Source organism: Plasmopara halstedii, assembly GCF_900000015.1.
Source record: "Plasmopara halstedii genome assembly, contig: Scaffold_672, whole genome shotgun sequence".
Lineage (NCBI taxonomy): Eukaryota > Oomycota > Peronosporomycetes > Peronosporales > Peronosporaceae > Plasmopara > Plasmopara halstedii.
The window spans coordinates 100214-125220 of NW_020187589.1; the positions used below are offsets into that span (position 1 = coordinate 100214).

Below are 25007 nucleotides of genomic sequence, written 5' to 3' on the forward strand. Positions count from 1 at the left end.
TAATCAGCACATTATCATAGCCAGCGAACAGTAATTCGTCCTTTTGATCACCATCTCCCTGACATCTTGGTGATTGGTATCAACCTGAGAAAAACATACGTGGCATTGATCTGCGGTCTCAAGACAAACCAGACATAATCGATCGTAAGTAAAGAGCTTTAGACGAAATACGAATCAGTGACCGTATGTCACGATCCTGTAGCCCTGACAAGACAGACAATTTCTCTTCTAGTCATGAGTCCAGATATTAGCTCTGGGGGCGAAAGTTTGGCTATGTGACGTAATTTGCGGGGTCCGATCCTGTATACACGGATTTGATTGTACAGCCTAAAACGCCCGTGATTTTGACCAATTAACTTTTTGGAGAGAGTAGAAACGCCGCTTTGATCGAGAGAGCTTACGAAACTCAATAAAGTATTTAATACCAGCTTTGCTCACTGATGTAAACTTTAATTTGAAAATTGAGGTCTCGCTTCGGCAATGTTGCGCTGCGTTATCGCCGTTGCCGCTTATGGCTTAGCGCAACTTCTACACTACATCCAAGGAAAGCGACTGGGACGCGCATCGTAATGCGCTTTTCAAATATGTCTAAGACCTGGCATTTTTCCAAATTTGGACCTGCCAGTAGTTATATCGACAGGTGCAAGGTCTTGAGGCGATAATCAATTACCTCGCTGCTTTTGCACTTCTCATAATCAAGCGTCCAGCGACGCTCATGCTGAACGTTTGCTTCACTGAAGCCGGCACGTTACATCGTAAATGGTTGGATGATCGTTTTTCTTTTCACCCAGTGTGTAAGCATCCACCTTGATCTCCACGTTGTTTATGTACTTCTCAAAATCAACCAAACACCAACGTTTTGTTTGGACGTCTCATTCACTGACATGCATGTTTTCTATAAATGGGCGAGGAAAAACGCCTTCTTTACCATCTGTGCAAACTTAGAAAGGTACTCTTTGTCAGCGCCAAGTACCGGTTGGACAGCTCTCACGCACATTAAACATATATCGCGCAGGCGATAATCTAGACAAGTGGTGAATTGTGAAAGCAGGTAATGCCCTCAAATCACTTTCTTTTGATATTCGCATTGAGCGAGGGTGCCCGCAGGTGTTTTCCACAGCAAATAGGCTGCTTCGAAATGATAGACTCCAAAATCACAACGTATTTTCTGTATGCAAGCGCTGAGAAGGTTTCATTTGCAGACAGACTAGATCAGCTTGTTATAGCAAGGTCTAGTTCATAGTAACGACTTGTCGTGAGCGTTGCGGTGAAGCTGTCGTTACACCCTTTGCCGCAGCGAACGAGCACATAGTGTGCAATTAATGCAAAGGAAGAGCTTTTAGAACGCTTCACTCTCGTGCCGGCTCCTGCAAACGAGGCACAGCTGAGTTCCACGTCTCACGGTGAGATTAAAGACACAGGGCCAAAACTCGGAGAATTTAATGCCCGTTTTCATCTTAGAAGACGTCGTATGACTATGGTTTCTGGGTTGTCAGCCGCAAGTGTTTCTCCTTTCTTATTGAGTCATGCGGACACGAATGGGAAAAGAATTTTTGTGTGGATTATGCTCACAAGATCGGGTGTTACTGGGGTGTACGAAACCACCATCGCACTGGATACTCTCGTAGAGCATTTATTTTTCCGCCAGGATGTAAAGAGGGAAAAGCGTGATCATAGCGGGGTTACCGTCTCGGTTATGTAACGAGAACATCCTGCACAACAGTGTACGCACACATTTCACTACCGTGGAGCATGTTCTGTGAAATCACGCTTAGCAGGTTATGTGAGCTCTACACAACATAGAAATCGATTAATTTACTGATACAGGCTTGTTGATGAGTGTACCCAGTGTCCAGCCGAGGCTGTGGAACCTATGGAAAGCGTCAATGCCATATTAAAGATTAGTATTTTGACGATAAGTATGGATTTAAATGTCCAATCTGAATTGTATGATGCAAAAGCGGGTTCTTGGGTAAAAAGGGCCTTTTTGACGACTTGATTACGATTCATGAATCGAGGTGAGCGACCAAAAATGTTGTTCAGTCTCGAGTAGGAAGCAGAACATGATACACTAAACTTGGAGTGATTCGAGCATTCACTCAAATCCGCTCACTTTGTCAGCCGATCTAACACATCAGCGATTATATCAAAAATAGAAGAAGTGACCTCTTGAAGCGCTAAGTGAATTCCTTAATTGATTACTATTCTCTAGTTGACAACATTGCTAAGTTTTGCTCTGAGTCGAGGTGAATTCTCATGTATTTGTTCTTCGTAGCTGTTTGTCGTAGTTGTTGAAGAGACTAACAAATTAGCAAACTTATATTCACTGTGTTGATTCATCAACAAATAATCGGCAGTAACCCGATCGTCAAGGGTATTTTTGCAGTCAATAGCGTCATGTTAAAATCCGAGACTGCTGTTGAGGGTGTTGATGACCGTGGCCAGAGCTGACCGCTAGCATTGCGATCCGAGGAAAAATGTAATATCAGCAGCATTTTGATTAAGATCGAATTTGATTATCTTGTACGGAATTGGTATTGATACATATTATATTAACGGTACTTTGCGATGTTATCAGATTTCCAGCAAAGCCACTTCATCCTGACTGCCTTTCTCCTCTGCGTTTTGTGTTGTAATGTATTTTCATGGTAAATCAAAGATGATTCATAACTATAAAACCATTTAGGCGACCAGGCAATCCGAACGGTTGTCAGCCCAGCAGGTGCAGTCAAAAACTAAAATATGCATGCTCCATGATTGGATCTTATCTGTCATAAACCAACTGTCTCCCACTGCCGAATTATATAGCTTATTAGCTGTCCGCGCCCCGGGATTTTTCGATTCGCATCGGCGCACAACCAATCATGAAGCACAAAAACGTTAAATAGTTCAGCGCATTCTGATCGAAGTAATAAGATCCACGCCACCTGGACACTCTTCTTGACTATATTCAAAGCTCGCGGGTTGTCATAATTCCACACTGCTCAACCCTCATCCCAAGTATATGTGACAGAGAGACGACCAGTTAAATGTAGTCCTTGGTGTACTTGTGAAGGTTGTTGGATGGCCACAGCTACTAAGAGAACTGCTTCTGAATTAAAGGAGCTAGCAAAATTCAAATAGATGCGACCGTATCAAAGTTAGAAATACACCACGTAACACCCGAGCACTGGAACCTTCAAGAAGATGAAGACACTTTTGATAAGTTAATATAGCTTGCGATATCTAGAGCCGACAATGACCGAGACAATTTTTTACCTGGCATCTTCTCACTCTCTGCCTTGTCATATACAAAATCATCATAAGATTCACCGAGTCCAAACAAATGATTCGGCCGTAAGGGCCATTATGTGAGGCGTTTTAACATTCTGACGCAAAATCAGCGCTCCCGACAGCAACCAGCCGTAGTGCAAACAACAGCGAGCGCGGCATTCTGTTTACATGTGAAAATATGATAGAAGCCGCACATCACTATAATGACACTAAATGTAACGGGTACAAACGTAGAGTACAATATTATGTGCGCTGAAGTAACGACATGTGACCTTGTTGCCCGCACGAAGAATTTGCCTTTGGTTTGCTAAACACAAATGTACGGCTCGGAATCGAGTGTGGAGATGTCGGTTCACTCACATGTCCTGTCTTGCGTACCTGGAACTTGTCGATGGCTTCACTTCTCCTCTTAGAAGTATCCACTACCACTTCACACAATACTTTGTGCCAGATACGAGATAAACCTCGCGGCGATGTCTATGCTCTGAAAGACCTTTGTAATAAGAAATTCTGTACCCTATTGCGAGGGAATACACCTTGTTATATGACCGCATAAGTGCGTCAAGGATGGTCTCAAACTTGAATTTCTTACCGATGTCAACAATCCTGTTGGTATCAGCTAATATAAGATCATCATCTAGGACAACTACACTCAAAATTCAAGAAAAGCACTCGAGGAAGAACCCTCTCAAGTCGACGCAACACAACAGCTGAAACTGATAAAGTAAAATGGTCAATGAATTAATGGTATCGATCCTTGGCAGTTTACACAATTGCAAGAGCGCTATGTTCGTTAGACACGGCGCGCTCTCATTGTAAACAAGTGACTAAACTTGATACCAATGTATTCACCTAAGTGAGATTACTGTAAGGATTGTTCGCACTGATGAGATGTTGGACGGTAGTTGGTGAATTAAAAGTGGGAATATTTATTAGACTGATTCCTACGATATATATAAACTATCCTATTCCTTCCTACTGTTTCTTGTATGCATGTCGTTCCAATTATGATGTCGCCTTTTCTTTAACTACTATAATATATGTATCATCTCTCCTTGAACGTGGGTACACGTCAACATGAGACCTACACTCACTTATATTTGAAAACGTATTCTAGAATCATATAACATGTCAGTGTGGTTCCTCACATCCTCACCGATTTCAATTTTTGTTGGCGCTGTTTAAAATCGACGACGAGATTGTTCCAATGAGCTATATGTCGAATATCTTTCTCTTTTTCCCAGCTAGCTTCTTCTTCTGTTTCACCATGCCACTGAACAAGCCATTCTGGTTGGCGATTAAATTGTCTCTTCTTCAAAAGACGCCGAATGATTTGAAGCTGATCCGCTGAGTAATTGTTCACAAACTTGGACGCTTTAGGGATACGACGACTAAAGAATTTATCAGGTGTTGGTTCATATTTTAACAGCACATCAACACTGAAGGTTTGATTATTTTTTTTCATGCTTAGCGACGACCTGGGTTTTGCCACGATGGGATTTATCATCTTGATGATTTCGAAAGGCCCAACTTTTCTTGCTGCAAACTTCGCCCTTTTGTTTTCCATATCTTTGGCAGCATGGTTGAAAGAGACTCCTCGAGTATCTAGCATAACTAGATCTCCTGCTTTAAATTTAATTTAGTTAACTCTATTTCCAATTCTGATAAAACAGTATTGAGATAATTCAAACATACACGGTCCATAATTAATGTTGACCAAACACAAAAATGTCGTGGCTCACACAACATGAGCAATGGGTCTGACCCTAATTCAGGATGATGTAAGGAAGAATATATAGTCATTACATGAAAGTGCTTAGATGTACGTTCTGAGTGCAATGTGAAGCTTTATAACAAAGGGATTTCAGTTTAGTGTCCCCACATTCATATTTGATGTCTTCGCAACCATTCTGTGCGATACAGAATGTGGTTTATACTTTCGCATTTGTACTGGTGACGAGACTGACGTGTCTCTGTCTTTTGAAATGGGTGGCGTAAGTCAGTCGTTTCTGCTTCGTAAGTTGAAGTTCAAGCTATTTTAAGTGCTAGTTTCGTCATCCGATGTATTATATAGGATCAAGCTGAGATTCAACCTCAGGACATTCTTGATCGTATCATGTGTCAGAACATTTTATTAGTGATACTTTCCCGAGCACTTGGTGTTGTTTTGCATTCAGCTTTAGGAATCATGGGCTCATTTTATTTTAGTTGCAAATTTGCCTTCAAACCCACAAGTTGTCCATCTCAGTCGGGACTGTCATTATGCCTTCAATTTGCAGTCCCGACACTGTTCGTAAAAGGCACAAGTCTATTGTGGCAATCTGTCAAAAATAATTTATAGTACACAAAAGCGTCATTGTTGCATAATCTGCGTCTTGCGTTCACATTTTTAAAAATATCTTGTTTTTGTAGGAGGGTCATTACGTGAAAACCCCGAAGATAAATATTTTGTAGTCAATAGATTTATCGAGGGTAAGAATTACTCACACAAAAAATTACTTGGGTTTAAGGCTATATAATGAGCGGACGAAATGTGTCGTTTATATCACATCATCTACTTATCTTTGTTACATAACTTTGCCCAAAACAATGACGGTTGAGAGTGTCATCAAGTGTAGCGCTGACCAACGTCTTTCGAAGTTTGGCGAGCCCGTGTGCGTGGTAAATTGTACATTTTCGCATCTATTAATGATTGTCAGCATATTAATGTCAAATATATGCCTTCTGCAGGTTTGCAATCGATATGGTGAATATATCTGTGACGCCACAAATCAAGACGTCTGTAGTGCAGAGTGCCGCAATATCTGCATTTTGAGAAGCCAAACGGAAGATCAAGCAAACAAAAAGCTTGCAAAGAAAAGTGACGAGCTTCGACGTCAATTAGGCTTAAAAGTCTCATCTATCTCGGCTTCCACGGCGGATGTGTCATCACTGTCATGGCCTGTGCCGATTGTGGACTTTACACAACAACAAGATGGCGTGCAGCTACCTGAAAAATTAGTATTGAATTTAATTTCGAATGGATATGAAACGCCAACACCTGTACAGATGCAAGTAATTCCGTGTGTGCTACAGGGACATCATGTAAGTGAATCTCTTTGTTTAAGGAAGCGAGTTATAGGTGCTCTGACCACGTTTATTTGCTCAGTAGGTGCTAGTCAGTGCTCCTACTGGGTCAGGGAAAACTGCATCGTACTTGATTCCAGCTATCGCGCAGATTTTGCATGCTCGAGATGAAAAGGAGGAAATTATGGCTTTAGTACTAGCTCCTGTCCGAGAGCTGGCGATTCAAATTGAAAGTGTGGCAAAAGTATTGATGCATGGCATCACAAAAATGAAAACGGCGCTCATAGTGGGTGGATTTCCAGTTCCTCTTCAACGGTATCGGCTTGAGAGTCGAGTACAATTGATTGTGGCAACACCTGGTCGATTGCTTGATATCTTTACCAATTATAACGATAGTGCCGCCATTCTACCTGCTATCCGAACGTGTGTAATTGACGAAGTCGATCTGATGCTGGATAGTGGATTTCGGCCTCAAATTACCCAAATTGTGGCACTTTTCAATGCACAAGACTGTAAAAAAGTTCAAATGCTCTTCTTCAGTGCTACTGTTCCGGATGATGTCGAACCTTTCGTCCGACAGCTACTCGGCAATAGTGCTTGTCATCGTATTGACGTGTGCCATGATGAAAGCATTTTAAATGAATCCTCAAGCTACTCACTTAGTCCAAACGTTATTCATGATGTGCGATGGTCAGAAGATAAGGCAAAAAAGAAGGAACTATTTACATTCTTAAAAGGAAAAAGTGAAGAGTCGACGGTGAGTTCATGTCATTTCAAGTTACTGAGTGATCTGAATCGTGTTTTTTTATCAGCTTGTTTTTGTAGGATCGAAAATTGGCGCAGTGATGCTGGCTGAAGCGATTCAGAAGCGTTGTGGGCTTATTGCTGCGGCAATTCATGCAGATAAATCCCAGCAAGAGCGACTGCGTCTGCTTGAATCTTTTTTAACATCAGATGTTCCAGTGCTCGTATCTACGAACGTGCTGAGTCGGGGAATGGATCTATTGAACGTTGAAAATGTTGTAGTTTATGACTTTCCCAAGAAAATTGCTGACTTCGTTCACTTGATTGGCCGCGTGGGGCGTTTTCAGAATGCATCCGGAAAAGCTCTTACACTTATCAATCGAAACGATTGCGCTCTCTTTCACGATCTCGTTCGTTTGTTGCGCCAAATTAAAGTGTCAGTTCCTTCAGAAGTATACCGAAGTATGCAAACGACGAAGCAAAATAATCGCGCTAAGGTAGCCTCAATTGTGGTCAATGAATCTAAGCGAGCGTTTCGAGTCCGAAAGCAGCTGGATATCGACGCTCAAAGCTCGGACTGGAAGGAATGGAGCAGTTATAATCTCAAACGAAGGCGCACATGATCGAGATAGGATAATATTCTCATGATTCTCCCAGGTTTTGTATAAGCTTCTGCGGACCCGTAGCTTCAAAGTACCCGATCGAAACAATAGAAGTACTGTCGGTGCAACTATTAAGGTTGGGTTTCGAATAGCTGGTCCCGTACGACGCTTTAACAATAGACAAAGCGATTTACTACCTTTTAAATCGTGATGGGGATGCGCGCGAAGATAATCCTCCCATAACGTAAGAAAGAGTTTGCTAATGCAAACTTATAAAACCATCGCTACGATTGAAAAACTTTATGCTAAATGGGAAAACGAGGTAGATCGAATTATGAGAAATCTTATGTAAATGTGCCTTAGAGTGATAGCCAGAATACCAACAGAAGAGAGACCAACAGGCCATGCCACCATATCCTTTCAGTTCTGCTACTAATTTAAAATGTCAGCACTGGTGTACTTTAAACCGCTCACTCCATCGCCTTCTTTGCCTCACGAAATTTGCGACGACATTCAGAGTCCAGCAAGTCGCAGTCCGATTCGGGCCATGGAAATGGCTTATTACGCATTCTAAGGTGCGAATACGCCGGATGTTCTTCGTGATGATGAGGGTGATTTAAGTGATCACCGATGGCATAAACAGTAAATACTGCTGTCAGGCCAATCATGCCTTTAGAAATTGTAGTCCATCGGTGCATCTGTTCTTTCGCTTCTTGCTCTGTGGCGCTTGACATGCTGCGAGCGCTAGCGCGGAGCGATTGGGTTGCAATACGCGATCCGTTCTTGATAAGTGACTACATGAACGAGCAACAGTAACTCACAGTCAGAAGAGAGTCAGTGCTTCTTCCACTTATCGAAGCCTTACCATCGTGCTGAAATGAGAATTGAGCGGTCAGAGTGACGGTGCACAAAACCTATTATATCGAATAAAGGCTAAACTTGACTTTTCTTAAATGGATTTAAGAAAAACTTTTAAAAGACCAATTATTTTTGAAAAAAGATTAGTATCTTATGACATGAAACATTAATCAACAACGTAGATGACGTAGATGACCGAAGAAAGAGTGATACGCTCGCACATAACAAAGGCAACAGCAAATGATTCTTGTACAATTAGTCGCTTCATACATTTGAGCAGATTAGCGCAGAAAAATTGTGAAATTCGTCAGGCAGTTGGCAATCGACAATCGATAAACGTTAGTGCCATGCATCGAAGTTTTCCGCCTTGAAGTATTGTGAAGATGCCGCTCTATAAAACTTGGATCAACGATCAAGTTTCCCGCAATATCAATCGAAACTTCGGTCCCCACGTGCTGATAAAGTCCCCACTTAAATACAAAAATATGTTAGCACTTCGTTTTTATCGATCGATAACAATGCACTTACAAATCTTGGCCACCCTGGAACAATGTCTCCGTCCATGACAACTCGGTAACTCGTGGGAACGCAGCTGTCAAAATGCTGACGAAAGCTTGGATTGCCTACACGAGGTCCGCCAAAGTTGTACATGGTAACTTGGATGCTGAAATTTACAGCAAGGTCGTACGCGGCTAATACCGCAAGTGCTCCACCCATGCTGTGGCCGGTAATGTATATCGTGATACCAGGATTTTCATCTAGTATGAGCCGTGTCGCCTCCTTTAGTTCATCTCGAATAGACTCGTATGCGATCCAAAATCCTACATATCAGACACAATTAAGCACTTTTCACGCTCGTAAACAGCAATCTGACAATTACCTCGGTGCACCCGCGGTAGCGCCATGTTCAGCAACGGAACCTTAGCGGCAACATCTTTCATTTTATCGAGACATGATCTTTGCCAGCGCAGATCTCGAGATTTGATCCAAAGTACCGTTTGGTCAGCTCGCAAATTGCTCCTCCAGTTTTCTTTACTAGTTGTACCTCGAAAAGAAATAACCAAACGTCGATGGTCCTCCTGACTCCATGCGACAACGGCGTGTGTATCGGTGACGCGGCTCCGAAGATGAGTAATAAGCTCAAAACCATGTTGCTCAAGTGCAAGTTCCCCGTATCCAGACAATGATGGACATCCAGGAGGATCAAAGTAAGCTTGATAGGCCAATTCCAATAACCACCCAGCCGTTTCCACACAGAATAGATTTGAACTGGAGGAAAATAAATCAAAAGAGTTGGCATTTGATTTTTCATGGACATGAAATGCTGTAGATGCCAAAAACCCCGTTTTATCTCCTGCAAGAGGTGGGAGATGGACAAACATGACCAAGTACACATACAACGACAAGAAGAGAATTTGACCCAACGGTGGGTAACCAGTGTGCATCTTAGCAAAAGTATGCACTGAAGCTTTAGTAAATGCATCGCAGCCAACGAAGTACCACGTTTGAATCAAATGAAATGTTTGGAGAGCTGACAGGGCCAAGATATAGACGAAAATAAGAAGCGTCAGGAGTACAACAAAGCGATATGAAAGTTGCTTATAGCGCGTTGCCATGTACGGTAATGTTTTCAAATGCTTGCCTGCTTTCGCACCAGCTTTTACGATTCTTACGAGCCACAATAGAACTAATCCCATACGAGTAAAACCGAGCACTGTGTAAAGTTCATCAAAATGAGTTTGAGAGGTAGTGAACGTGTTTTTCACTCTGGGAAACAATCCAGTCATTCGTAGCTCAGTCATCCACGTGTCCACGCTCAGAAGTACCAATCCGAAAAGAAATTTTGTAGCAAAAAACTTTCTCCAAGATAAAAGTTCTCCGCAGTACTGATCTACCAAACTCAACCAAATTACGTAAAAAGAAACTTCCGCCAGTGACTGACAGGTGATTGAGGCCCATCGTGCGCGCAGGCTTGGAGTAGTGTAGAGTTCCGATATTGCGTATGCTGGGTTTTGCCACAGCAAGAGCACAACACCAAAAGCAATCACCCACTTTTGTACTAAAAGAACTTTGCTCCACAATCCATCGTGGAAATTCAACACTGATATAAACCAGCAAGGGAATGCCACGATCGATATCAGCACCAGAACGCCACGAACAATAACTTCGCCAATATGAATAGCTGGTTTCCTGCGAAAACACAAGCAAAAATAGTGAATCTCAGACTAATATGGTGCATCAGCTGTTAAAAAAGCAACTTCTCCCACTTGTATGTAAAGTCATAGACCACGTCTTTGCCAAAAATGTTCGGATACAATCCTTGAAATGTCACGGTAGCATAATAAGCGTTGTAACCCATGACGCCCTTCAAATATAGTTAGTGTTCGTCAGTCAATGACGATTCTGCGTCATTCATCAAAACATACCGTTCGATCCACGTCTTGTGTAATCTCTAAAAGTTGAACTTTGTCACATCGCATTTCGACTTGACACTCGACCCACACACTTTGATTTTGTTTATCGAGAATGAGATCCTTTGTGGCAGGTACAACTTCTTCATCCATTCCAAATAATTTGGTATCATAAGTCAGGATATATCTTGTGCCTTCAGCAACGAAGTCTTTTGATCCTTTACTCCTATCGATATTATTCACCTGAGGATAGTTCGGATGTAGATCCCACACAGTCTCAACAAGTTTCAAAGCCTGTTTCATTTCGCTTTCATTTTTAAGCAGCTTTGTCAACGTGGAATTATTCACCAGCGACCGAACATCAAGCTTTAGCTCTATAGATCCTGTATACCGTGATACATTTGTCACATATGCTGCCCACTCTGCAACATTTCGCTTCCTATTTATTTCAATGCATGGTATTCCCCATACGTCACTTTTGCACACTGCACCTGACAGCTCTACCACCTAGTGTTCAATAGCATTATACCAACATTGAGCAATTACTTCTACGTCATGTTATTTGAAATGGATTGCATACTCTCTCCATGTATCCATTGCTCTGAAGATAAGGTAGCATCATTGCTAAAAAGAATGAAAGATACGTAACCGATAGAACTACCGTTGCAGCTTGCGAAGACAGAGTTTCCAATCGGAGTTTTGGTTCAATCGTATCTCGTCGTCTCTGATTCTCCTTAACGCCGGTGGTCGTCCTTACGTCGGACAGAGGGATGCTCGACGATACAGTTGGTAGCCGCGAATGCATTTCAAATGAGTCAAGATGAAGATCAGAAGATGCGTAGCCTGTAGAGTTAAACAATAAGGGACGGTACACCTGCTCTTCCTCCGCATCATCGACACCTAAGGTTCTACGCTGCACTCTCATTTGTATTTAAGGATAAAGCTTACAAAATTTGGGGTTCAGACATCAAATTGCAATTCTAATATTACTAAACGCTATTATCGGTCGTCTCTGGGCTTCGCATCTGTTCAAGGAGGTGGTTGCTGTGCGAAGATGTAATCACTTGGTCAAGTGGTATATTCATGTCTTTGTCAAAGCTCGTAGTAAATTGCCAATCTGACGAAAAAGACGGAATGACACTCGTTGCAGTTGGTTCTATCTCTACTGTCGCTGGATTTTCGTTTGCAAAAGTTTCTAAAGCAGACAATGAATTGGATTCTGTACTTTTGGACTCCGATGATGGTTCGATCAATGGTCTCGAATTACTAACAGCGTCGTGGAATAAATTGGATGGCTGTACACTTTCACAAGTAGTAGCTAATGTGTTTTTGAGATTTACTTGGTTTCCACAAAAGAGATGAATTGAATCGTTTGGCCACTTTTGAAACTCGCAAATAATGTCAAGCGTTGATCTGAGCTCAAGATTACCGGACCAGCTTAAGTCAGAATCGAGAGACATTGATAATGATGCACTGATATAAGAACCCCATCGCGTCTGAGTAAGCATTGCAATCTGTGGTACAGGTGAGCAAACTTATGAAATGGTTAAACAATTGCTTGATAGTTGAACGTACGTTGAATTGCATCGGTAGTTCAAATGTTAGTTCAGACACAGCAGCAAGTTTGGAATTCATGACATGAAGCGCGTGCTGATAAATCCCAATTTTCTCTCCTTTTGCTTCCAGGGCATCAACTTGCCACACAGCACTCGAGTCAGCACTGCAAAAGAAATATCGTGTCAGTGCTTACACTAGTGTACGATGATAAGTCATACCTCTGCCAACAATGTCGGAAAAATGATGCAGTTGCAAATTGAGACTGTGGCTGTCGAAGTAGCGTGTCAAAATGCAGTACATACGGATTACTGAAGGCGAGATGAAGTGGCGTTGGCGAATTCTCTGTAGTACCAACATCTCCCGTAGCACCTCCATCTTGGTTTGGTTCTTGAAAAAGCACTACTTGGATCAGAAACGTAGCCTGTGTGAACTTACAAACCCGAAATTGCTTTTGCGCCTTGATCACACCGAAGGGTGGTAAGACGGTACATCCTCCACTAACGCTAATTGTTTCTCCTGCGCAGAGCAACCGAAGCTTGAGATTGCATGGAGAAGTCACACATTGAACGACTCGAACGCCTCCAATAGGACGGAAGAGAAGTTCTAAATCACTCAATGCCCAAGTTGTGAGATTGCAGCAGGTGACAACAAGTGTAACAACTTCTTCCTCGTCCAAATGCAGCTGGTGATGGGATACTTGGACGGACACCGGGTCAGCGCAACCCGTCACAGTAACAAGTTCTCGATATTCTTCGTTCACAGAGACATTAGAACAGCATAAGTCCCTACGTGGTAGGAATGTTCCCCGTGGATCAAATAATTCCTTTGAAACTTTAAAGGCAGGCCTTGTTGCTGTATCTACTGTCGAACAATTCGAGAGGAAAGACATGACATCTTCAAGACTGCATTGCCACAATATCAAATCAAGATGACTTTAATTCGTATTGCATCAAATAATTTACGTACATTCGATACTGCTGTGATATTAAAACAGAGGGACTTTTTGATACCAAGAGCGCGGCACCCATGTTCTCGCACATTTGATGAAACTGTGATCGCGTCTGGGGATACATTTGTGCCAGAAGCATAATACAATCTCCAATCACCATCAGAGCTTCAACCTTCTTTACGTCATCTGCGTGTTTTTGACCGGTAGGTCCTTCGTCACCACCCAACAAACCACTGTCAAATGTCGCTCCTTCCGTCTCATCGTCATCACACATTGCAGAAAAAAGCCGACCAGTCTCACACGTAAGTTTTCGCACAAGCGCGTCAAATGGTACGTGAGATGCGTAATTTTGATGAAGTTGAACTGCAATCCAAAGTATTTGATAGCGGCCACCACAAGAAGCAATTTTCTCCATTGTTGGGAATACTTCTTTTTGAAAAAATTCAAGGGACTCACGAAGCGCAAGCTCAGGTCTGTCAATTATACCTTGAAAGTGGGAGGCAAGCAAGCCAATATAATATTCAATGTTCTCTGCGATCTCACTAGATCGTTGATGTGCCTTAGGCGAGGCTATAAATGCATCGTTTAAATGTACCAACAATAACCCTCGAAACATTTTTAAAGCGATAAGCTGTGATATTTGATGCTCGGCAGCTCTAGACGGAGACTTAGGCGTCTTATATAGAGCTTGAAAAAGAGCTTGAAATACTTCGGAACCATTTGTTTGTGGTGATAAGCGGGAGAACCCTTTCGACTGTCTAAAAATTGCCATGCTGCATAGACTCTGGAGCAATTGGTAATTTTGATTAGATAGAACATGATCAGTAATCGTGTTCATAAGAGTCTGGATCAAATCACGTTGATCTTGTTCTTGATCCAAAAGATAGAGTGCTTCAACTGTACAAACGAAGAGATCCAAGCAGTTGACGCCAGACAACCAGGCAGAATTTATCACTAACATCACACCAAGCTCAACCTTTTGCTTTTTACTTGATTCTTTGCTGTTATCACCACTACTTTTGTCAGCAAAATAGCATTGTGCAATGAGATGATTTGCGAGTTGAGCTGCCCAGCGCATCCGAGAAAATGTCTGCAAAGGATGCGTTAATAGAATGAAGATAGCGCGACACATATTCGTAGCCTGTGCGAGCGACGCTTGTCTTGATATTGTTGGAAATACCCACGACTCGAGAAACTCAATCACTATATCATCAACTCGTACATATTCTGTGGAAGCATGAGGCTCGTCGTCGTCGTCTGCATCTTCAGCTTTAAGAGTCTCGGTGTCAATTTCAACGTAAGGAACACTCACACTTGGACACCTCGCACCGCTGCGCTCCATCATTGTGTACAAAAGCATCGCAATCCAAAGCATTGCATCTGGCTGCTGCTTTACGGGAAGACTACGGGCTACCGTGATTACGGCTCGAATTCGTAATGAGGCTTGCCTGTAGATCATAGAAACCACATCGTTCAGTGGTGCTTGAACACGGATCGATTCGTTTACATAGATAAAAAATGGAGCTATTGTACTCGAACGTGCAAACAAGTTCATTAAGGCGGAAAAAGCGGCACCTGCAGCTGACAAAGCACTTTTGCACGGTGACTCATCGAAGAGTGTTTGAAAAATAAGCTTCCATGTATCGTTGACAATTGTCTCGAGATCTTGTTGGCAGCAAATTCGTGCCTCGTGCGACTCAAATGGAAAAACAAATAGTCCATCTTCAGCGACATTGACGGCAACATCTGACATTAAATGTGATAGCGTCTCAATCGCGCGGGAACAAATATCACGGTCGTTGTGAGTCAAAATTGATCGCAATTTATTCATGGGTTCTTTTTCGGATGATAGCAAAAATCCTAGCACAAGAGGCATCGGGATTTTTTGAAACACTGGGATTGCAGCTGCCAAAGTCGATTTGTTATCAGTGCTACCAAGCTCTGTTACAACTGCTTCCAATATAAATTTCCAGACTTCGTGTGTGATGCACCCAGGAGCAAGTTGAGCGAGTTGAAATCCGACGATTCTTAATGCTACATTGCCCTCTGGTTGTAGACATTCCTATTTATCATGCCAAAAACCAAAGAAAGTTATCAGATCATATAAATGTCTTCGCTTGAAAGATCGTGGGCAATTCCGTTACCTCAAGTGTCTCGCGATATTCACGTAGTGCCAATGCACTCGGTCTGACTGTAGCAAGTTGTAACAATTTTTGCGCCTGAGCTAGCGCCTTCTTTGAGTTAGTGATAGACTCTCCACCCAAAAAACTTTCCTGTAGCATCATTTCCACACTTTCAAGTTTCGAAGGACTCGATCTATGCCTTGGCAAAAACCGACTGTTGGTCAAAGATGGCTACATCATAGTCGACTAGTCGCTCATATTTTGCGCTAAACAAGAAAAATTAGGCGCCAGAATACAAACTTTGTTTACGCGTATAATGTGGTCGATAGCCTTTCAGATCTCCGGCTACAAATGCCCTTGCAAAAGATAGGACGAACCGTTACGAATGGAAGAACTTCTAGTCAAAGGTTGTGTTGGATTAATAAATTCAATGCAGGTGAGCTGCGTATAGTTGTTTGCAAACAGTAGGTTGACCAGCTACCTACAATTGCGCCTATAGTTCTTCGCTGAACCCGACATTTCGATAGTGTGGTCTTTATTACTTAACTCAAATGCTTGCTTCGCAAGCTTATTGCCTTGCGCCAAAAGCAACGAAAGGTAGATGTCCACAGCGAATACAAATAGAAAAATTGGTTGGAGTACTACCATTGAATAATGGCAATGAGGAATGTATGATATTGCTCACTAAAAAGACCCGCGTAAATATGAACATGTTTTCTGCAATTTGATCAATCTTCTCAGTCAAACACGATAAATAATAATTACGTCATTGATGAAATTTTCCGGCTAAGTAAACGAAATATCATTTAAACTCGTTTACTATTTCAGAGTAATACTGAGCCGCCGATGTAACTTGAATTTACAAAAATACAATTTAGTATCTAGAGAATGAATGAAGCAACACAATTAGTCCCTATTGCACTTACTTTTGCATGATGGCTTAATGCTTGCATGGACTAGCTATGGCTTTTTTTGCGCTGAGTAAATATCGTGGTTACTATTGTTTCAGCCCTCTCGATGATTAAGTCAAACAGAGTGTGCTCTCGAGAGCGAAATCAAGCTAGCACAGCTCGGATATGCTCTGAATATGTTACTATCTTACCTCATGAAAGATGTGGTGCTGAGCTCAGTGGAATAATTGCAGCGATTCACGATGTTCTCAAGAAAAACTTCACAATGCACAGAATTGGGGGAGAGTTTTTAATTTGTCAGAGACAAAAGCCAAAGACTAATTCAAACACATAATAGAATTATCCAGAACGTGAATCTGCGAATGGTGATTAACCAACAGAACAGTTTCAGGCGGCCATTCTTTCGCTCGTAACTTTTCTTAAGAATCCTAAACGAGTATTACCATATCGAATCTGAGACAAGTTTTTCTCAGGCGGATGCATTTTCTCTAATTAAAGTCCAGACTTTTAATTTTAATCAAGCCAAGTATATGAGCGGTTCTCACGGTCAAAACAGCAAGATGAGTGTCCAGTCATATTGGAAGCAAGCCAAAAAGAATGTTTCTTGATGTTTTTACCGAGCCGATGCACTGATTTGAGCTGATTGGTAGTAAATCGGTAAAACGCAGTCTAACTTTCACTTAATTGACTCGCTGATGTAAGTAAACATCGCAACAACCCGAGACCTCGATCAAGACGTATTGCGTCACAATATAATTTTGTTTACTGCACCGCGCGCAGCGATATATCGCTAACATTTGACGAGTCCAAAGCGACGAGGGAGAAATTGGCTGAATTTCCTGAGCATTGGCAGCTTGAGAAATCGCTCTCGCCCCTTCAAGGTCATGCTGCAATTAATTTTTGGGGTATGCATCTTTGATAATCTGGAATGTGGAGCTGATGGACAAACACTCGCAAAAGCCGCTGGTCAGCATTAGACATCCCACAAACATCAAAACAGTTCGATTCTATTTTGCTGATGGATGAAACAGCATCAAGCGCTGCTATCAGTTGAAAATTTGTCTTTATAGGCGTTATGACTTCTCAATTATACCTAGCCAATAATGTACGCTATACAGTATCAACTCTAATACACAATCTCATGATACATGAAGAAAAGAAGTTATGGATTCATCACCTTAAAATCCTATGATCAAAAATCAAATGATCAAAGAAGGCCTGGGGACGTAACTCATGCTGGGGAGCCCTGGTGAATTCCAAACACCACGTAATAGCTTTCTTACTTTGGTTGTTGTGATACTCAGACCCTCACTAAGTAGATTGGAGCCAGTACACCAGACCACTGAGCCAGATTTCATGTTCGAAATTTAAAGTTAGAGTCCAATACTTATGCGCAGATTCTGAGTGAGGACTCTCGGAACTCACTCGAAAAGCTTGCCCAACAAAAAATAAGTTGCCTTGCACATCCTTCATATCCAACATTTCCGTGTGAATTTTCATTCACTCGTCTTGTATTTCCACTTACTCATTTCCGCGTATCTTAACTTGCTCATTTCTTCCCACTTATACTCACTGCTGCGTACCTTTACCCACTCATTTCGTCGTAGCTTCACTCACTCACTCTATCACATGCAAGTGATCAAATGGGACACACTTGAGAAGCTTGGAGTCATTCTTGTCGCCATCCGTGTTCTTGCCGCTGCCGATCACGTTGTCACGGTGGCTAGACGGTTGTGCTGGTTGGGTGTGAGTGCGTCGCACTGCCCTCCACCAGACACTATCTCTCATTTCTCACTGAATTTTACCGGGCCACCATTCTAGCTCTGCTCTGGGATCATGCCCCCTTTCCCATTTCGAGTGCAGCAAGAGACAATTAAGTCCACAGAGTAAAGTTAGACTTCTGGAAGGCGAAGGTGGCTCGGGATGAGTTGTCTGGGATGTTAGGGTGCTATGCTGATGTACCGGGGTCGCTTTTGCATGATCCGGATAAATGGAAAGTGCCACATGGCTGAGAGAGCCAGTAACCTATCAAATTTTATACCCTCTGAATTCCGCAAAACCAATTTAAAAATTATAATTTATGAGAGTTTCTGCACATTTGTAATACCTGGAAAACGTTCAACATAGTTGTTGATTTGGGAGGCCGGGGCTAAAGAAGAGAGCTGAAGAGTCTTTGCTTTAGGCGAAGACACGTGAGGGGGAGGAAGTAAAATTCGGAGGTGATTTAATTATTAGAGTTTATATATCGTTAATACCTCTAACCATATACAAAGAAACACCATGTGGAAACCTTCAATTGTGTTTTCCTTATGCAAGCGCAGTTGGAAGTACAGAAGGTGTGCGAAAAATGTCGTGAAGATCACCTTGGTGACGGTGAGCGCTGGTTTCGGCGATCTACACATCAGTTGCGGTCGGACAAAAAAAGTGAAGTGTCACCGCGCGGAGAACGCGCCACATATTGCCGACAGCATCTTCGCAAGGTTTCCAGTCGTCACGTACGCGCATCTTCTTAGCCAGAGCAATGTCCAGCCATGTTGGCTGCGCAACGAAAAACAGAGACACAAGCGGAAGAATCTGCTGCCAGCATGGGTGCAGTCGCTGCTATCACTGTGAGTATCGCTATTCCTTATTTGTCAAAAACAGAATGATGGTGTGATAATGTAAAAACAGTAATGTTAGTTTTCGATATGTTTCTTTCAATAGATACCAAAAAGCTTTTAAATATCTGATACTTATAAAACCTTAGTACATGATGGAAAGCAGGCGCTGGCGTTTGAATTTATTCCCTGGGAACAAGCTAAGGGTCAATGAAAAACTCTTAGAAGTGGAATGTCTAGTAAACGCCTCCTATATTCCAACCACGCCTTCGAGCCCTCACAATATCTTTCAGATCATTGAAATTTGAAAGTTTCTCCATCCACCCCGGCGGCTTGGAACATTTAAAAATAACGCACCATACACATAATGCTGAGCAGCAAACCAGTCTTAGTAGATGTTTGTAAAGCCAATATCGATAAAAGATCTACCGACAGCGTCATCATCGGGCGTATGAGCACACTAATTTCGCTGGTATCGGTCTAGGATTATCAAATTTGATGCACTTCGTTTGGTCACCCTGCTTCCGCGCGCTCGTGTCAGCATACAATTGGTCATTAAAGCATCAATAATTATCTACGCTACCAGCTGCAAGTTAAATTGAGTACACCGCGAACTTCCGAATTTTGTTGGCACGCTAACTGTATTCCTTCAATGGAGTATAATTTTCAGCGTATTCTAAAACGGTGTCTTGTCATTGCTGACAATAACCACTGAAAACTACCAGTACGTGAGTATCAAACCGCCAAATATGAGACTTTATTTACTCCTCAGCAACCTTATCAAATCTACTTGTCAGCTCCTTTCTGGACCGAGTTTGGTAGAGGTGTCTTGTTGGCTGTACATACCGCAAAATTGACTGCGATCCGCACAAATTCGGTTACGGATGGCAAACACTCGCGTGACGAGCATCAACAATGTCAAATGTCAGTTTGCGTGCAGCCTTAGCATTCAGCGCGATTTCATCTGTGCCGTTTCCACGGTTCATGCAGGAACCGCATTCGTTCCGACTTCATCAGGCAGACTGGTCAAGAGGGTACGGTGGCGTCGTTGCGAGTCATATATTCAGAGACCCACAGCAAAATTCTTTTGACGGACTTCGTCGCCGCAAGATATGCAAAATTAGCAATATCTATGTCGGAGCGTCGCCAGAGACTTATTTAATTTTTACTGAATCTAAACTTGCGACCACATCCAAAGAGGTGCAGCTTGTGAGGTCCGGTCACATAACGCTCGCCACTACTTTTTGACTATCGCATTTTCCACAATATGACCTGTTGATAAATGTTTGTGTGTCTGTCAGAAACTTTACACTCCCTTAGTTGTATATCCCTCTTTAGTTTAGTCGCATACGAAATGAAAGCAAATATCAGGATAGGTAGGCTAAAAGCTTATTTGCTAAATTAATAACTGTCACTTCACATTTCCTACTATGTAAGTCAACGGCCTGCTGGAAGCGAACAACACGCTTGGAGCGTATCAGCTGACCTAAGCTTTCCTAAAAAAGTGTGTGTACACAACGGGCGATTTCTGTAATACTTGGTAGCACTAGTAGTCATTCCAACGCCGACTACTTCGATGGATTGATCGATGGATCGTGTGGACGCCACAGTCAGTGGTCGTCGTCGGATCAACAAAAAGAAATATTAGCTCCTAATACTCTCGCAACGGGAGTGTGTGGTCGAGCTGCTAGCTTTAATAAAAGATCACGGTCTCCAACATGCTTGAACTGAATCAAGAAATGAAATTTTTACGCTTAGCATATTTTGCTACGTATGAGCAAGGACAATTAGGATTTGAAAAAATCTTGCGTTCTGGCAGCGAGAATTGAACATCGCTATCATGATTGCTTAAATTCGTGATAACTGTAGTTAAGTGGCCTTTGCCATGTCGCGTTTGGATGGCCATAAAAAGAATTGAGCGATGACATGGTAAGTTAATCGCCGATTCGACGTTGCTTCTACCGAATGTGGCCGTCAAGACAACGGCACATTGTACGACTATATACAGAAGCTCTGTGAGCTTGTCAGCATGGCAAGTAAAGTACTGTCAAAGGCAGTGTTAGTTACCGTGTTTATGGAGGGACTCACTTATGCCCCTCTTTAGGAAATGAAGTCTTCTTCCAGAGCTCAACGACTCTATAGGCTGCAATCATGATTGCATTGCATAAGGACTACTGTCAGCGTCAAGCATGTGGCCAATCGGTCACACATGTGAAGGAATCAACGGATATTGTTGATCGCGGGAGAGCTAGCCTCGCGTACTTCTCCCCATGATAAAAATAGCATGCGAATCAGCTGATCCACGTATTGTGGATGAAATGACTTGTTGTGGAGTTACAAGAAGAGATGTTCATCTGACACCTTTGCCGGCAATGGAACAGCTGGTGCAGCTCGAGGAAGTTTTCTATGAGAGCGACCCCCAGTATGATAACGATGCGGAGATCGTGTTACTAAAGTCGATGGTCAACTCAGCGGAACGACGCTCGTCATTAGTTACGGATGATTTGGTTCTCGAAGAATTTCGACAGCATGTGAAGTCACGCAGATGATCTGATCTTTTAAAGAGTCCAACTGATCCTATTTATTCGCTAGTGATGAAATACAAGAATGACGCCCTTAGTACAACCCACCCTCCATTCTTTCACCCGAACGTGTAATTCGATACGAAATTAATCGTGAACCTGGTTCAAAGTATGCAGTGCTTTGACAGTGGCCACTGTAGCGTGAGTGAAGCGAGTACAGCAACAAGATTTTTGCTCAAAAGCAAATTTCTGGCCTGATAAGGGAGTGTTAGTCCTCCCACAGCGCACCGACGTTTTGTGTATGTAAACCAAATGGTGAATAGCGTTTCGTTCACGCCTATAACAAGCCAAATGCACAGACGATCCCTGCGCAAAAGCCGAAGCCGCGTACGGATGTCATCAACCACCAATTAGTGTACTTGATTTGGTCGATAGGCATTACCAAATCGTTATGAGTGAAGAGTACGTCTCATTGAAAAGTGTAAGTACACCGTCCGGTATGTTATGGGAGTGGCTTGTGATGCCACAGAGCCTATGCAATACCCCAGCAATGTTCAATCGATTGGTGTACTATCTGTTTCGACTTCGCGCAAACATACTTCGACAATAATCTCGCTCACTCGAAGGACAAAGATGGCAGACTGCCACAAAATATACACTTGAGATACCTCCGTGTGGTGCTAGAATGTATGCGCGAACATCCATTGCAAATAAATCTTACGAATTACCCGTCCTCGGTTGTTATGCTGGTGAACACGGTATTCGAACATATCCTGAGTAAGTCAACGCAGTCGTGACCAGCGGCACGAAATTAAAAGGATTGAAGGAATCGAATTGCTTTGTCTGATTACCTGCATCGCTTCTCGCAAAATTACGCGGAAAACGTACGCCAACATCAACCTTGCTGAAGAAGGCCGTTCCATAAAAGTGGTCATCCACTAGTGAAGAAGAAACCAAGAACAGCGTGATGGAAGCTCCATTACTAGCAATACTAGATGCTACGAAGCCGTATAGGGTGGAGTGTGACGCTTCTGAGTTTGCAATAGGTTGTGCATTATCGCAAAAGTACTATGAAGGACACTGTCGTGTCGTTTCAATCGCGACAGCTGAAGCCAGCAGAAAAAACTACTCTGGGAGCTTTCAGCAATGAAATATGCTCAAATGAAGCATCGCGTTCACCTCTTGGGTTCAATCCTTACAACTTCATGGTCGTGTCCAAACCAGGAAGACTAAACATGCTGGCAGAATCATTGTCACGCCGTTCTGATTATGATATCAGCTATATCGAAAACGATGTATTTGATAAGATCCATCGAGCGTATGCTGAAAATGAACAGTGTGATTTATCAGCGCAGTGTCATCGAAGATATATAATTCCATCACAATCTTCCTGGTCGCTCGAAGTCTAGGTTGCATCGTTATGCATGGAAGAGTAGCCTCCTTTACTATGAGCTAGGATGTTGCACGTGTCGACGAGTCACGGATGGCGCATGATACGCCGATGGCCGGTCACTTTGACCGTGAGGAGATCAACCTGCCACATTATGGTAGCACCACATGTACAAGTGGGTGGCATGATACATGAAGACGTGCAATGTCTGTCAGCGCGTGAAAAGTGTATGGAACATGCAAGCTTCACTGCTGCGGAGTCTTCCTGCTCTTTTGACTGTTGGAAGTCTGTCGGTCTCGACTTTCTTCGAGAATGCTGATGGCCACAATGGGGTGCTCATCTTTGTTGACAGACTCAGCAAGATGATTCTCATCGCTCTGTCAGCGATTCCAAAAAAACGAAGATCCAGCGAAATTGTTCGTTGATCACGTTCTTTGCAGCCACAGGTTGCTAGACGCAATCGTCTCTGATCGTGATACACAATTCACTAGTGGCTATTAGAAAGAATAGTTTTGAATGTTTGGCACTCGCCTGGATATGTCTACACCGGTACACCTGAAGACCGTTGGGCATACACAACGTGCCTACCAAGCGGTCGGTTGTTTGTTGATAGGCTTCGATGCAAAAAATTTACGCAGAATGGACTTCGCTGTCCCCGCGAGTATCCCAGTGGTATCAGAGAGAAGCAAGATGCAGCCTGTTACGAAATCGAGAGCGTCACAGACATTGTGGAATATTTAGATTCGAAAGAGCTAGAATAAGGACATGTATGAGGCTTTATTTTTTAAACTCTTGATGATCGCCCCTCCCGCCGAACCCCAACACAATCTACATTCTTTATCACAAAATTGGTGACAGCCGAGCCATTTCGGCAACGGTTGCACTGATTTTGTGAGATAAAGGTAACTACCAATCAACAGTGGCCTCACATTTGCGTATTCTACTCGCAAGTTTGCTTTCCAATCAGACAATCAAAAAAGTTAGGTAAGTGGATGCTAACGATACAAGCGAGTTATAAATTCGATACTCGAGCACCGCTCGCGAATGGTCATTGTGGTTTTTCACGTACGACTGCCCGTGATCTGAACGACTTTGGACGATCATAGGGCTGTGTGTAGCCTCTTTTTCTGGTGCAATAGAGATTCTCCGCGACATAGCCTGCCACTCCCATAGCATGTCCGTCGGGATACTCACCGCAGTGAGAGGGAGAAGCTACATCTCATTAGCAGCTGATATTTACTATCACCTTGGTCAAGAGTATTAAACAAATGTCACCAACTATGCAGCCTTGCAGCACATCATTTCTAAAAATGGCTTTTGGGCAATATTCCTATCTTCATTTAGCTTATAATGACCCTGTAAAATTCGACTTTTGCCGTTAGCGTTTCTGACACATTGAGTCGGCGCCGAATGAGGTGAATTACTTGCTCTCACTAAACAAGGTTCGTGTTTTGCATGAACTAACGTGTTTCTGACGCCAACTATCTCCTTGGTAAGAATAGTACATTGGACTCAACGGAACCTAGCAAATTTCATGACACACTCTCTTATGCGTTAATACGCAGATGGTCTCTTGTCACCACGTCGTGATACTCCTTCAACAAATGGATAACAAAGGACATTTCAGATACGACTTTCTCGCTCGTATTCAATGCTCTGCGTGTATCCTTAATAACAAATTAACTGATAACGGATGACGAGCACGGTTTTGCCGCTGGTATCAACTATACGAATTCATGCGCCTCCCTTCTTTGCAATTCGTTGCACATATCTCTGAGTTCACTACCCGAAAGCTGCTGTGAAGAGCCACCGTGTTTGGAACGATGGTTATTCCTTTTTTGCCAAGTACACCTGTAAGGTAAGGTACAAGCCGGGCCAGCTTAATGTGGCTGTAGATGTGTTTTCGCATCACCCCAACTACGAGTTGTCGCATGTCGAAATAATGGTTTTACCTATGAATAAGGCGATATGTAAAGCTTACGAGTCAGGTGCGACATGTGTTGC

General features: G+C 42.7%; 3 protein-coding genes across 3 annotated transcripts; 1 reads left to right on the plus strand and 2 right to left on the minus strand.

Annotated features, from left to right (window-relative positions):
• Positions 1 to 4417: 4417 nt before the first annotated feature.
• PHALS_13648 (Chromo domain/shadow) lies at positions 4418 to 4885 on the minus strand (the record flags this gene model as incomplete). The annotated part of the gene is made up of 1 exon (XM_024729445.1): positions 4418 to 4885. The coding sequence occupies one exon, from the start codon at positions 4883 to 4885 to the stop codon at positions 4418 to 4420; it is 468 nt and encodes a 155-aa protein (XP_024579822.1).
• Positions 4886 to 5862: 977 nt separating this feature from the next.
• On the plus strand, positions 5863 to 7706 carry PHALS_13649 (probable atp-dependent rna helicase ddx59; the record flags this gene model as incomplete). The annotated part of the gene is made up of 4 exons (XM_024729446.1): positions 5863 to 5934; positions 6004 to 6357; positions 6425 to 7096; positions 7152 to 7706. The coding sequence occupies 4 exons, from the start codon at positions 5863 to 5865 to the stop codon at positions 7704 to 7706; spliced, it is 1653 nt and encodes a 550-aa protein (XP_024579823.1).
• A 449-nt stretch (positions 7707 to 8155) lies between these two features.
• On the minus strand, positions 8156 to 15745 carry PHALS_13650 (conserved hypothetical protein; the record flags this gene model as incomplete). Its single annotated transcript, XM_024729448.1, has 12 exons — positions 8156 to 8479; positions 8882 to 9013; positions 9072 to 9364; positions 9424 to 10733; positions 10811 to 10908; positions 10970 to 11461; positions 11535 to 11867; positions 11950 to 12468; positions 12530 to 12674; positions 12730 to 13413; positions 13478 to 15522; positions 15605 to 15745. The coding sequence occupies 12 exons, from the start codon at positions 15743 to 15745 to the stop codon at positions 8156 to 8158; spliced, it is 6516 nt and encodes a 2171-aa protein (XP_024579824.1).
• Positions 15746 to 25007: the final 9262 nt, after the last annotated feature.